Raw genomic sequence first — 15,376 nt, 5'->3', positions numbered from 1 at the left:
GAACTTAATCAGCAAATTGGCTTCCCAGAGTTATTGTTTGCTGTCGTTATAACCCAAGGCGGTCTCTGCATGTCTTGTCTCCTATAATTGCACCGTGTCATCGCGTGCATTAAAATAAATCCTGCGCGTGTGTTTTTTTCAATTCTGTCAAGTGGTTTCTGTTCCGCATCGATCTCTCTGCGTTCGCTTCGCACCGCCTCTCAAACGCGCCCCTTCACCCCGTTTGCATGGAGCACCGAGATCATTCCCTTCTCCCGATTTCTACACAACGTGTGCGAAGGTTGTAACGAAAGGTGGGAGACGTCCGCTGCTCTCAATGCAGCGTTACATTTTAATGCGGTGGTGCAGAGAAGGCAGCCACTCCGTGGTACGCTCGCATGTGCATGCGTGACGCTTTGCCATTTGGGAAATCTGGTTTCAGAGGTTGACGGCTCGCAGAGTAAACTGAACGCAAGATGCTGTGTGCTCGGCGCTGCGGCCATGAGGAATAATAATTCCGTTTGTGTGCAGGAGTGGGACGATTGCGGTGTTTAGGACCACGAATTGACGGCGACGGCATGGGGGAGGAGGGTCTTAGTCCAGCTATGGACAGGCCATGTATATGTTCTGCTGATGGCGATATTGACGATTGAGTATTTTGAATGAATACGGATTGATGGGCATGGAGCAATCCATACCAGCTGCAATTCGATGAATTGTGTAAAATTCCGAGGTGATGATTTTTGTGCTTCATGTTTATACCGTCTGGTTTGTAATGCCAGTCTCGAATGTTTCATCTCGTTCACGCGGTCACGATTAATTGACTCTCGTTTGTCATGTCCACTTTTGTCGAGTGCTACGTCATATATATACTCTGACGTCATATGAAGCATTTCCAGCACGTTTGGGGTTCGGTTTTTTGTTTTTAATAATTGATTCGTGAGAGGGTTAAGTTAGAGGTCATGCTTACACATCATTTGCATACAACTTGGACATCACAGTGATTCAACGAAATTATCGGCACAAGTGGACCGTTTAAGAGGCCTACCGGCCAACGCGTTGCAGATTGTCATCTCGTTCGTGATTGTTCTCACGAGCGCCGTGTGCCCCCCCTCCCGCCTCCCCCTCTCTCCCTCCTGCCTCTGGCGGAGCTTGCTCGCAGTTTGTGAAGTTTGCGAACATCGAGGAGGACACCCCCTCGTACCACCGCCAGTACGACTTCCTCGTCTCCAAGTTCAGCGCCATGTGCCACTCGAACATCGAAGACCCCACCACTTGCACCGAGTGAGTAAGGGCGTGGACCATGTGCTTGAATGTGGGGTGGTGAACTGGCACGGGAAGAGCAGGTTCTGTGTTTGCCAGGTGATGAAGGAATTGATGAGCCCTCCCGCTCGGGTCGCCAATTTATCGGCATGCTCAGCGTGCACTTTGAGCTAAGTAATTAGCGGAGGAGGAACCACTGATATTCATTAAGACCGTGGGCGTTGTATTCAGATCAATTGCAGGGCTTAGTTCTATCAGGAAATTAACCAGTGGACCATGCCAGACCCAGCCCAAGTTTAATAAGGAACCCGCTCCCACATAATTGGGATGCTTGGAGAGACCACAGCAGAAGGATGCCAGCCATGGCAAGCTGTGCCCACCATCCAGCTGGCATTGGAGAGAGGAACTGATCACGGGGAACAGCCAGGCTTCATGTTTGGTCGTCTGGTCGAGGAGCAGAGACAAGCGAGCTCAGGAAAGGACGTTTCAGCAGTGGGGAGCTGTTGTATATGTGGTGAGTGTAAATTTGATGAAAATAATACAAATTAAATGACATTTTAGAATTGCATAATTTATCCCAAATTATGTTGATTTGTGTAATTATGCATATAAATTATGCTAATTCGATGGATAATCGTATTAATTTATACGAGTGGGTGTGGTTATGTTAGTGACAGCCTTTATGATAATCAGACCCCACCTCGTTGGCGAGGGTCGGTTATCAATCGGGATAATACAGTTAATTGTATGCAGTTATGCTCGTGTGATGTGGTATGCCAGAGTCAACTCGGCTTCGCTGTTTGACTTCGTATTATCGATCAGTATAGTACAATTATTCTTGCTTTAACGTTTATTGAGTGGATTAGTGTGTTTATATTTTAGGTCACCAAGTTCATATCTCAACACAGAACCAGTTCTTATGCATAGATTTCAGGAAAGAATCACACGACCACTTCTGCATTGATCAATTTATTTCTCATGAAACCTTAACTCTAAAAGATACAACTCTCGGCTTGGAATTACAACACAGTATCAACACAGTCTCATCAATGACTGGGTTGTTTCACTTTGACAACAGCACCTGTGGTTAATTCCGCCGCGTAACGCGAGCTCTGTTGGAGAGAGAGAGTCGTAACACATTCATATGCTAATCTAAATAAAAACCTTAACTTTATAATAAATGATTATACTTAAATTGTTCACGCAGTACCGCACTCATTATTGATCATATGCAACCCTTATCACGTTGTTAGCACATTGGGTCACGGAACGGCAGAGTATTTTGTAGAGTACGCGAGTATGTGCGGCGATCAGTAACGAAAGGTACTTAAAGATCATATGACGATATTCATACGAAAAGGCGATCAAAACAGTTATTATTCCCAAAGGCACAAATATATCAACAGATCCATTGGACAGATTATATGATTACCGAAATGGCTTAGAGTGAGGGTGTGCGGTGGGGACCGCTCTCTCCCCTGATATCCTTATCTTGGGCCAACGTTTAATTAATTATGGACCAGTTTTCCTGATAAAGAAGCCGGTTGGATACGCTATTCCCCCACGTGAGCGTAGCTCCGTGGCGAAGGGGTCAAGGATTAATTCGTATTGATGGATCGGTTGGTAACTTATGCGATTAGAAGTACAGCCCAAAACAAAATATTAAGGAGGAAAATTATGAATATACTTATAAACGACAGACTGTTATCACACGATCTGTAGCGATGCTTCCACGGCCACAGATGGTTCACGTTTTGGGATTGGTTTTTGGTTCCTGACTCGTGTATGGTGAGGGATATAAATTGTGTTGAATAGTCAGTGTTCGGAGTTGATTCTTTGTGTCAAACAGACGCCTGGTTTGTCGTGTGGTGGGGGGCAGTGCGCGTCATACGTATCAGTCGATTCTTCTGTCACCGTGGTTGATTCGGTTCGGCTGACATAGGTTGGCGAGCCGACACGCTGTTGTAGTTGTGGTGGCCCGTCTGTAGATGGCGCACGCAGCTCGCTGGTAGCGTGCGGTGGTGTCGCTGGCTGTTGACACCGGTTGTTGTAGTTGCGATGACCTGTCGGTAGATGGCGCACGCAGCTCGCTGGTAGCGTGCGGTGGTGTCGCTGGCTGTTGATGCACGTTCGTTGCAATGCTACTTTTGATGATGCCGACTCGCACCACGTAGCCTCGTCGCTAAACAGCGACCCTCGCCACTCCGGCGGACGGCAGAGACCTTCTCCGCGTCGGCAGAGGCCGATCCCACGCAGGGATGAGCCGAGCTGGCAAGCTCAGCTGAGCTGATGAGCTCCTTGCCGATGAGCTGAGCTGGTGAACTCAGCTAATGAGCTGAGCTCCGCTGATGCTGAGCCCCGATGAGTTGATGAACTCAGCTGATGAGCTCAGCTGAGCTCCTGATGGTAGCTCAGCTGAGCTCCGGACGAACTCGGCTGAGTTCCTGACGAATTGTGTCGCGAAGTGGCGCGCACCGATGAGCTCCCCCGATGAGCTGAGTTGAGCTGGCAAGCGGGTCTTGCCCGCTTGCTGACAAGCTGAGGTTTAAATGCTGCAGTGTCCTCTTTTATGCCAAAATCCCTCCTCTTGGCTCCTCCCCACAAGGCGGAGCTTCTTTTGATTTAGCTGTGTGTCGTGGTCTGGAGTGTGTGTCCGTATGTGTGTCCGTTCGTATGTGTGTCCTTGTGTGCATCATTTACGGCACAGCTCTGTTGCCCTCCTCTTTCCACAAACCATAACAACAGGTGTTACAAATCGTCTCGCAGGCATCTCTGTCTGTGTTGCACAACCTGGAGGGAGGGGCGATATTCCCTCCGGTGCGACCTTCACCGACGCACAAAGAAATGGTTAAGGTTTTTAAAGTTAACATTTTATTCCACCATAGTCTTACAGTTATGATTCTGTATGTGGCTCGAGGTCGGTTGTGTTAGTTTCCCATCGTGGTGTTTGATTTTATGTCAAGGGAAGGTGCTCCCGTAAGCGTAAGCATATTCTTATCATGGGCTGCAGGAAGACAAAGGCGGCAGGGAGACTCTCTTTTTCCCTGGCCTCCGGTTTAACATCGCTTGAGTATCATGTAGTTTATGTTTAACAAGGTTGTGTAAGCGGAATATAGTTTACGGTGAATAGCGTTAACGTTAATGTTATGTATGAATGTATTGCGATTTCTTTAACTCAAGACCTGTTTGACTGAGTTTTGCTGACACGCTCATGCCAAGGAATTTCACGGCATCTCTCTCTCTCTGCTCCCTCCTCTCGGCTTGCCCGTGTGGTGTGTTATCCTAGCTGCGGTGGGGGGGAGCGTTATCTACGTTTTCCCAGCCTTGTGAACGCTGGTGCTGAAATAATTGCTTGGCGTCTGTCCGCTCTCTCACACTACGATTTAGACAAAGGCTCCTCTGCTTCTCTTCCTTTGCCCTTGAGTCAACACTGCCCTATTATTCCTTATGTCCTGAGGTTAGAGAATTCGTTTTGACTTTAGTAAAAATTCTGTGTTTGTCATACGCTTTGGTCAGGTTGTACAGAAACTTACTAAAGATGCATTAACATTCAGTGTTGGATTAGCAAATGGGCAATGGTTCATTGATGTAGCTCGCAGCCTGGTCTCCAATTGGAGCGAGCGCGAGGATCGATCATTTTAGCCTACTCCTGTTGTTGAATTTCGAACTTTAACGTTACTTTAAAAGCAATGCAGGAGCTTTTTGACTTAACTATGTCTGTGGCTAACGCGGACTCTCTCGCTGTCTCTCTCAGTCTCTGCCTGCACGGGTGACGTGTGCGTCATTCATTAGGCCTTATCTCTCCCTTGAGCAAGGTTGCGATAATTCCGCCATCCTGGCCCTCCTTCAATTCTCATTACTTATCAACACCTGGTGTTTTGCTGGTGCTGACGTTGCGTGTTTTCTTTATTTATTTCTCTAAAGAAAATATATATGTATCGGCAAATTTCTTGTTAATATCAATTTTGGAGAAAGGCGCATATCCAACAGAGCGCAAGGAGGCCGCCTCTGGCGCCTTCATGCGGTGGGAAGGAGCGGTGAATGCTTTGCAGCTTAGCCCCCAGAAACTCGTGCCGTGAACAGTCCGACATTGTGCTGCCGAGTGTGGTAATTGTGCCGGGTGTGGTAATTGTGCCGGGTGTGGTAATTGTGCCGAGTGTGGTAATTGTGCCGAGTGTGGTAATTGTGTCGAGTGTGGTAATTGTGCCGAGTGTGGTAATTGTGCCGAGTGTGGCTGAGAAGTGGTGGTCTGGGATGGCTGTGTTCTGCATCTCGAGAAGATATAAGTCGCGGCGAGGCGGCTTCAGGTTGCCTGAGACGCCACATCGAGCGCTCAATTGTGGTGAGGTGGCATAAGGCGACCTGAGCAAATGAGCTCGAACCCAAATTGTGTTGTGATGGCGAGGAGTGCCTTCGACTAGAGTGCAGAGGGGTGACCCGTCGGGTCATTGTGAGCACCCAAGGTGGTCTAAGAAGGCATTGATTAAAGGGGTGTTGGGAGCCCAGGGACAGGGGTCGGCAAGCTGCAGCGCCGGAGCCGCGTACGGCTCTTTGAGGACCGCTTTGTGACGTTGTTTATTAAGGACCACCGTCTCGTATTCACCACGTGCATTGCTGTTCTTGACATGTTGAGTTTTTCTTTTACCAAATAAAAAAAAATTAAATGGCTGCTCTTGTTATTTTGGTTGCCGACTTCTGCACTAGGGGGGTCACAACAACTTCCAGAACCCTGATGAAGAGCCGGGGGCAGGATAACAGCACGAAAATCATTGTGACTGCTGGATAGTGGGAACATCCCCATATACGGAAGGTTAGGCAAAACAGCCTTAATGCCCAACGGTGGCTAAGAGAGAAAATGAGTTCGGGAATGCGCAAGGACAAAGGTTGTGTGTGTGTGTGTGTGTTTGATTGTGTGACTGACTGAAGCGTGGAGGGCGACTTGCCTACAATTAAAGACAGTCGCCCCTCATAATGCGTCGCCTCAGGTTAAAAGTTGCCTCACGCCTGCATCACTTAACCCACCGTATGAGCAGTCGGGACCCTGGCTCACTGAACTACATCATCGTGACGCTGGCAGTGGTTTATATAGTTATTGCTGCGCCACACCCTACACCGTCACCAGTGGCATTTGGAATGTGAACATGGTCGTCTGTGCCTTGCTTAGGTTGTGTCGGCCTCAAATGCCTTACCTGGGTGTATTGCGTGAACTTCTTGCGCGCCGTGCCGGCCTTAAAGAGCCGCTCGCTAGCAGCACTTGCCCGAACAGTGTGTTAAGGCGATACTTGGGTGTGGGGAATCTGTGTCTTTGTCGCGTGTCAGCATCCGCATGTCAGGCCTGAAGGGGCTGCAGGGCGTTGTGCGCAAGACCGTGAAGGACGAGCTTCAGGCCAACATCTGGGAACCCCAGCACATGGATAAGATTGTGCCCTCGCTGCTCTTCAACATGCAGCACGCGGACAGCTCGGAAGGGTGCGCGTGGTTTGTCGTCACCTCCGCCCGCACCTCCGATCGGCGTGGTTGGCCGCGCACGGTGCAAAATAACTTCGACGTGCGTCCGCACGGAGAGCGGCGGCCGATCCGGCGCAAGTAACACGGCCACCGCTTTGCGCACATGTCCGGTGTGTGCAAAGCGGTGGCACTCTCGTGCCTCGTGTAGGTACAAGGGGACGTGGTTCGGTTCCCGCCTCTGGCGCCTCTGCGTGTGGATTTTGTGTTCTTCTCCCTCCGTTCTGCGTGCGTTTCCCTCCGCGTTCGCCGGTTTGCTGCCAATACCTAAAAAAAGAACAGAGCCACACAGTGTCACTGGTAGTGGGGAGACGTCCCACTGCTCGAAAATTGCCTGCGCGATGGCTCATTAGGAATCGCACACAGCAGCAACATTGCCCCCTTACCGTTCATGAAACCGACCGCGTTAATAAACATGTTGGGAAAACCCACGCATGCATTTGAATTCGGAAGTATTTAACGAGCAGTGTGGGTGAAAACAAGTTTGCACAATAGGTAGCCGTCTTTAGGAAATGCGTTTCATGATTTGCAAATTGTCCTTTTTGCGCTGGTTTGCGTCTCTAAGTTATCGGCAACCCCCTTTGATCAATTCTTCCAGTTTTTTCCAGAGTGTAAGTCCCCAACAGCCTATGCAACTTCAAACAAAAGTTTTATTCAATTTGGGTCAGGTTTACAATAGCTATAGTGCCACCCCCCCCCCCCCCCCCCGTTACGGACTGACGGATTAGGTTAGTGTATAAATGCTTTTAACCCGATTCATCATAAAAAAAAAATGGTCTTCTGTGGTGTAAATGTGTCATAAACCCACCTCCACTTAACTAGTAAGGTTTGTCACGTGAACAACATGTGCAAATTACTGTAAACTCTCGATTATCTGCGCTAATGTACAGGAAGGATGACCGCGGATAATAAAAAAAAATCCATTTTCTGGGGATCTCTGTGCCAAAAACCACGAATATAGGTATACATTATTGTTTAGGTTAAGAATATTGAGTTTGTTAATGAGCAAAACTATATATTTTTAGTCTTGACTGATCAATGCGCGTGCTCAGTGATAACACTTTCCTGGTCCCGCACAGAAGACTGGGCCCACTTAGTGGATGATAGCAGAGCCACGCCAATCAAGATCAATCAAACTCCACCCACTGTTGTAAAGATATGCAACTACTCTCCTGTAGAGGCGATCGCGTGGGTTTCGGATTAACCGGAGCAACATATTTGTCGTGTTTAAGAACGTGACTTCGAATAAACATTTCCAAGAATAATGATGTTTAACTGTATTCGGAATATTAATCTGGGCCTCTCCGTGCGTCCGGCAGTCAGACCCCGGGCTCGCCGGCGCCCATGGAGCAGGAGAAGCCGGAGAGCCTCGCCGAGAGCTGCCTCCGCGAGCTGCTGTCCCGCGCCGCCTACGGAAACATCGACAGCATCATCCGGCCCGTGCTGATGTGAGCGCTCCACCCCATTGGGTATCCGCCCTGCTGCTGCTGCTGCTTCTGCTGCTGCTGCTGCTCCAGCGCTGGGCCAGCAGCACCTTTGTGGGCTCCTGAGTTCAGGCCCTAAGGCTGGGTGGTTTTTTTTTTTTGGTTTTGTCAAGGGGGGCTGATGTCTGTGTCGGAGCACTTGAACTGCATCTTTTACTTTTAATGGTTAAACCTGGGAGGTTGCTCGCATCTCAGGGCTTACGTCTGCATCGTGATGCTGTGCAGCCACTTTTGAGATCCGGAGTTCAAGGCCCCAGAGTTTGATGTCCGTTTTGGAACGCTCTGTCGAGGCGTCAAGCCGGCACGTGTAGACACGTGCCACCACATCAAGCTCAGACTTCTAGGATTCTTCGGTGGCATTCCCCGAGACTGATGGGACCAGACGAAGGCAAAACGTAGATATACAATTTTTACCGAATTGTGGGAGAAGCGGCTCAAGCCGTGCCTTCATGGTTGCCTTATTGTCTACGTCGGACACTTGAGGGCACAGCGGCCTCTGTGCCCGCTCGCCCATCAACACGCAACACGCATGTCGCATGCGTGTTGTGTGTGTGTGTGTGTAAGAGCGGTGGCGCAGTGGTTGGCAACCCGGATTCGATTCCCGCTCACGGTCAACACCACCGACGATTACCTGAACTGGTCCTGAACCCTCCCCTAGGTCGACTCGGCCTCATATGAGTACCTCATACGGTGTGTAAGCATCGCCACTGGGAAGACAAAGGCGACCGGGTATGGTATCACCCACCTCGTGCGCCGTGCTGGCCTTCATAGACGCTCATGAACAGCACTTGTCCCCACAGTCTGTTAAGGCTATACGGGGAATCTTTGTCTTTGTTGTGCATCGCAGGCACCTGGACGGTCACTCCCTGTGGGATCCCAACACCTTCGCCGTCCGCTGCTTCAAGATCATCATGTACTCCGTCCAGGTGCCCGCCCGCACCTCACACTTCGCCGAGCGGTGATTGTCCCGCCGAGTTTGTGAGCGTGACTCAGCGGCCGTCGCGACACGCGTGAATTGCATTTTGTATTTCCTGCACCGGGGGGTACAAAGCCCAGGGTTTGTCAGCTGCTCTGAGCAAGTGGGGGTCTGGTGGTGGCTGCCCTGGCGGGGGCCGCTCTGGCGGTAGCCGCGCTAGCGCTGGCGATCATCTGAACCGGTCCTGGGCCTCCCCTAGGTCGACTCGGCCTCAAATTAGTACCTGGTGCGACGTGTAAAAACATTGCTACTAGGGAGGCAAATGCGGCCGGGCGTGGTGGTGGCCACCCACCCTGTCGCGTACTGTGCCGGTCTTCATCGGTGTGCACTAACAGCACTTGCCCCAACAGCGTTACAGGTGCCATGAGGGTTCTTTGTTTTTGTGTTTATATATGCAGACCGATCCATTTGCAGATTCCCCATTAACATAAAAGTGAGAAACTGCAGCGAAAATATACATAGTTTTTCACTTGAACTTCTACAATTTATATGTACTGCATATAATATTGGAGGCATGGTATATACCTATATGTGATATGTTAAACCAATGCACTTATTTATTATCAGTTCCTCTAAGAAGAAAGTAAGAGGGGGTCATTAGAAGTCGGTAAGGTATCGACAAATGACTCAATCCTGCGTACACTTGTGTGCACCTGCGGGGCACCTATAAACGGCTCACTAATTTGTATTATTGCGTGTCGTCCCCATCTCAGAACCAGCATGCCCACATGGTCCTGCAGAAGCTGCTGGGCCACCTGGACACGCACAGCAAGGCCAGGGCGACCGTGCGCGCCGGGGTGGTGCAGGTGCTGTCCGAGACGGTCTCCATCGCCACGGGGGGCTCCATCGGTCAGCGGATTGTCTTCCTCCGCGCAACGCACCCTTCACTCTGCTGAGCGCAATCGTTAAATCGCCTTCGCTGTTGCCAGTCGTCGTTTCGAGCTTCGCTCGCGCGAGCGTGCAGTTGATGCGACCGTCCTTCCCCCGCACCTCCGATTAGCACGGTTGGCTACGTACGGTGCGAAAGAAGTTCAACGTGCATTCGTGTGCTGTGGGTTGTCAGCGCTCGATATTATTAAGCGAGCTGGCGTGCGATCGGTGGTTTGATTCCAGCTATAGCTTTAACCGCTCCTGCTGGACATCTGTGAAAAAGAGCTCTGTAGCTCATCTGGATTCTTCCAGTACAAATACATTTTCCGATTCTGAAATGAAGGGCATTCACTTGAACTGTATCCTCACTCCCCCGACTGCACATCGGTGAGGCCGTCGCTGGGTTGGCGAACGGGGCGTTGTTGCTGACGCTTGGGCCCCCCCCCCCCCCCCCCCCGCAGGTCCGGCCGTGCTGGAGGTGTTCAACTCGCTACTCAAGCACCTGAGGCTGAGCGTGGACCAGGAACTGCGCTTGAGTAATGTGGGACAGGACGACAACGCGATAGATGGCGCCAGCGCAGAGGCCATGTTCCAGGATTCCGTCGTCAAAACTATAGGTGCCGCAAACCCGCTCCGCTCCACCACACCGGTCTGGGGGATTAACATCGTCGGCGTCGCCACCCACAGACCGAACGGCCGTTGACCAGCCGGTGAAGCTGACTGCAGAGAGCGCTAATTTTTTTTTTATAAATAAAAAAAAAAGCAAAAACCCAGCCACGCAGTCGCCTCTATGGCCTGCTGATCCTATCTCGGTCCAAATGAATGACGTCCATTTTGCTGAGAGAAGGCGACTGATTGCATTTGGCTCCTGAACATGCAGTGTTGCCATTCGCTGGGTTAGACCAGAATCTATGGGTCTCGAGGATCCGTAGTGGTTCTCTTGATTTTCTGAGTATTTTTCCCCAACAGCATTTGCTTACGTAGGCCAAACCTGGACCTGCTTTGACCTCGCTTAGTCTCTTCAGCAGGGCGTGGCTCATTTAGAGGGGTATCGTAGAGGGGTGGCCTGAAGGCCGAGAGGCTGTCCGCTCGCTCTTTACCACGCCCTTATCCCGCACCTCCGATTAGCACGATTGGCTACGTACGGTGCTAAAGAAGTTCAACATATGTACAGTGAGGTGAACAAAGTATTTTTGACATGCGTTTTTCTGGATTTTTGTTGTTGTTATTCTGTCTCTCACTGTTCAAATAAGCCTACCATTAAAATTATAGACTGATCATTTCTTTGTCAGTGGGCAAACGTACAAAATCAGCAGGGGATCAAATACTTTTTTCCCTCACTGTAGGTACATACTTAACGGAGCGTTACCCTGTGCACAGGCTCCTTCGCGGGGATCCTACCTGACTACCAGCGCTCCGAGATTATGATGTTCATCATGGGCAAGATGCCTTTGCACGGAGTCGGAGTAGATATGGGCAGCACTGGAGACAAGTGAGTAATCTTATTATTTTATTTGGGGATGCTGCATTGGCAGTGGAGCACAAGCACAAATGTAACACTTCCTTGAAAAGAAAAGTATAATAAATGGTGACGTTCCTGGCAATGGCCCTTCTCCACAGCACAGAGGGAGGGCATAGAGGGAGAGAGAGAGCACGGAGAGAGAGAGTGCAGAGAGAGAGCACGGAGAGAGAGAGCACGGAGAGAGAGAGCACGGAGGGAGAGAGCTCGAGGGATAGAGAGAGCACAGAGAGGGAGAGAGTGCAGAGAGAGAGCACGGAGGGAGAGCACAGAGGGAGAGAGCACGAGGGATCAGGTGACACGGCGATTCTGACGTCCTGGATATTGTCCTGGTGATGCTTGATGTTGTTTCAAGCAAAATGTCCTATCTGATTAGGTTATGAGGCTCGTTCTTCAACTCAGCGGTGAGCTGAAACAACAATTGGCATGACGTTATTACGCTTTCACGCGCAACAGTTATTTGTTTGGCTGTGTCAGGTGGTGGAGGCTTCTTAATGACATATTTCTTAGATCGTTCGGTGGCCTAACCCAACAATGAATCAATCCACGTGAAAATATCCTCCAGCCAGAGGTGGTGCTGTAGTCCTCAGCCCATAGAAGGAAGTCACGAATTGAGTTGGGATATCCAATTCTTCAAGGAAATTATTACCCTATCGGTTATCAGTTCGATGAGTTGACTTGTGTGAATGTGGCTGCTGGGGTCACGTTAACCCATTGCATGCTTTCCATTTGACTAAAAGCACTTATTATGCATGCAATTCGACGCACGTGTTGCGAGCTTCGGAATCGATAATAATCGATCAACCAAAGTCATTTTACTCCTCCAGCCGTTGCACTTTGTTTTGGAAGGCAATGTTGGCTGTGCTATGGAGACACTTACCCTTGCTCTGGGACTGTGTGGAAACTCCGTCACTTTTCCCAGGAGGGGCTCACTCAATGAGCGGCCCACCACAACTCTGGTTTGACCGGGGTTGACGTTCTGTACATTTCCTTGGCAGCCTCGTGTTTGTGCGTGTGGGTGGTGGGGCATCATTACACAGAGACACTGTGGGTGGTGGGGCATCATTACACAGAGACACTGTGAGTGGTGGGGCATCATTACACAGAGACACTGTGAGTGGTGGGGCATCACTACACAGAGACACTGTGAGTGGTGGGGCATCACTACACAGAGACACTGTGAGTGGTGGGGCATCACTACACAGAGACGTTGTGGGTGGTGGGGCATCACTACACAGAGACACTGTGGGTGGTGGGGCATCACTACACAGAGACACTGTGAGTGGTGGGGCATCATTACACAGAGACACACTGTGAGTGGTGGGGCATAATTACACAGAGACACTGTGAGTGGTGGGGCATCACTACACAGAGACACTGTGGGTGGTGGGGCATCACTACACAGACACACTGAGTGGTGGGGCATCACTACATAGACACACTGAGTGGTGGGGCATCACTACATAGACACACTGTGGGTGGTGGGGCATCACTACACAGAGACACTGTGAGTGGTGGGGCATCACTACACAGAGACACTGTGAGTGGTGGGGCATCACTACACAGAGACACTGTGAGTGGTGGGGCATCACTACATAGACACACTGTGGGTGGTGGGGCATTACTACACAGACACACTGAGTGGTGGGGCATCACTACACAGAGACACTGAGTGGTGGGGCATCACTATGTAGTGTCAGTGATTCGGAGACGAGGTTTGTCGAGGCACTTTATTGAACACTCACGCTCTCGCCTGCACACTCTCTACAGCCGCTAGCTAGCCTGTACACAGCAATAGCCGTCTAACACCGACTTGGCTGACTGAGACAGCCAACAACCATCTAGCAGCGCAATGTCGAGCGATGACGTCAGCGACGACGAGACAATCCAATCCCAGAACCCGCAGCCTCGAGCTCCCGCTCTCGGCCACTTTTATGCTACCAGCGTGGCCTGACTCTGCCCCGGCCGTGCCTCCCTTCTCGAACTATCAGGTTCCAGGGGCTTCCAGATGGGGGGGCCCCCCATGACCCTTGCCCCAGTTCCACTGCCCTGCCCACACAGCCGTGTATATGCTCACCGGCGTGTGTACTGTTTGTCCACCACAGTTGCCGCTGCTGGTCACCAACCGGCGCTATTACACTACAACTGCATAGACACACTCTCTTTGGTTCTTTCGGTAAAGTCACGTAGATGGAAAATTCATAGATCACGACGTTTCGATCACAACACAAGCAACCGTCATCAGGTGAGACAAACACAGCAGGAGAAAGAGCTGTTGCAGCAGCAGCAGCTCTTTCTCCTGTGTCAGCTGATGGTTGCTTGTGTTGCGATCGAAACGTCATGATCTATTAATTTTACATCTACGTGACTTTACCGAAAGAACCAAAGAGTATCGATTCCTGCAGTCATGAAAGCTTCAAATCTATAGACACACCGTGAGTGGTGGGGCATCACTACACAGAGATACTGAGAGTGGTGGGGCATCAATACACAGACACACCGTGAGTGGTGGGGCATCACTACACAGAGACACTGTGAGTGGTGGGGCATCACTACATAGACACACCGTGAGTGGTGGGGCATCACTACACAGAGACACTGTGAGTGGTGGGGCATCACTACACAGAGACACACTGTGAGTGGTGGGGCATCACTACACAGACACACCGTGAGTGGTGGGGCATCACTACATAGACACACTGTGAGTGGTGGGGCATCACTACATAGACACACCGTGAGTGGTGGGGCATCACTACACAGACACACCGTGATTGGTGGGGCATCACTACATAGACACACCGTGAGTGGTGGGGCATCACTACATAGACACACTGTGAGTGGTGGGGCATCACTACATAGACACACCGTGAGTGGTGGGGCATCACTACATAGACACACCGTGAGTGGTGGGGCATCACTACACAGACACACTGTGAGTGGTGGGGCATCACTACACAGAGACACTGTGAGTGGTGGGGCATCACTACACAGAGACACCGTGAGTGGTGGGGCATCACTACACAGAGACACTGAGAGTGGTGGGGCATCACTACACAGAGACACCGTGAGTGGTGGGGCATCACTACATAAAGATACTGAGAGTGGTGGGGCATCACTACACAGACACACTGAGTGATGGGGCATCACTACATAGACACACCGTGAGTGGTGGGGCATCACTACACAGAGACACCGTGAGTGGTGGGGCATCACTACACAGAGACACCGTGAGTGGTGGGGCATCACTACATAGACACACCGTGAGTGGTGGGGCATCACTACACAGAAACACTGAGAGTGGTGGGGCATCACTACATAGACACACTGTGATTGGTGGGGCATCACTACATAGACACACTGTGATTGGTGGGGCATCACTACACAGAGACACTGTGATTGGTGGGGCATCACTACACAGACACTGAGAGTTTGGTTGTCTTCTGAATGCGGAACCGTGGCCCAGCTATCCGTCATCCACCGGCCGTTGTTATTATTGACGAAAGGAAGTGGGGGAGATAGTCAAGCGTTATAAAGATGCAGATGTAAGTTTGCACCGGCCTGCCATTATTATTACATGGGTGATTTGTTTGTAACAATACAGATGCACTGCATGATTGTAATGATGAAGCATGGATAAGTATATATTGATTGTACAGGAATCGTGATGAATCACTCGCAGTCAGCACATGTAGGAAGTGCACGCAATGTGAAAATGAATGATGCCATCACCTATAATCAAACGTTCAGCTGCATCTCTCTCAAACTCTGCCTTCAGTGCAG

General features: G+C 50.4%; 1 protein-coding gene across 3 annotated transcripts in view; it reads left to right on the top strand.

Moving 5' to 3' along the window:
* Nucleotides 1-15,376, top strand: part of LOC116941562 (protein EFR3 homolog B-like) — a 73,728-nt gene that overhangs the window by 33,963 nt on the left and 24,389 nt on the right. For all 3 annotated transcript variants that reach the window (XM_032952737.2, XM_032952735.2, XM_032952736.2), the window contains exons 5-11: nucleotides 1,142-1,263; nucleotides 6,562-6,711; nucleotides 8,067-8,195; nucleotides 9,079-9,157; nucleotides 9,921-10,056; nucleotides 10,539-10,694; nucleotides 11,458-11,569. In XM_032952737.2, coding sequence (XP_032808628.1) covers nucleotides 1,142-1,263; nucleotides 6,562-6,711; nucleotides 8,067-8,195; nucleotides 9,079-9,157; nucleotides 9,921-10,056; nucleotides 10,539-10,694; nucleotides 11,458-11,569 — 884 coding nt within the window. The remainder of the gene's footprint in view (nucleotides 1-1,141; nucleotides 1,264-6,561; nucleotides 6,712-8,066; nucleotides 8,196-9,078; nucleotides 9,158-9,920; nucleotides 10,057-10,538; nucleotides 10,695-11,457; nucleotides 11,570-15,376) is intronic.

This window comes from Petromyzon marinus, chromosome 12 (assembly GCF_048934315.1).
Source record: "Petromyzon marinus isolate PM22_M1 ecotype Great Lakes invasive population chromosome 12, UKy_Petmar_22M1.pri1.0, whole genome shotgun sequence".
Taxonomy (NCBI): domain Eukaryota; kingdom Metazoa; phylum Chordata; class Hyperoartia; order Petromyzontiformes; family Petromyzontidae; genus Petromyzon; species Petromyzon marinus.
The sequence above is the reverse complement of the archived record's forward strand: the minus strand, read 5'-3'. Positions and strand labels throughout refer to the sequence as shown.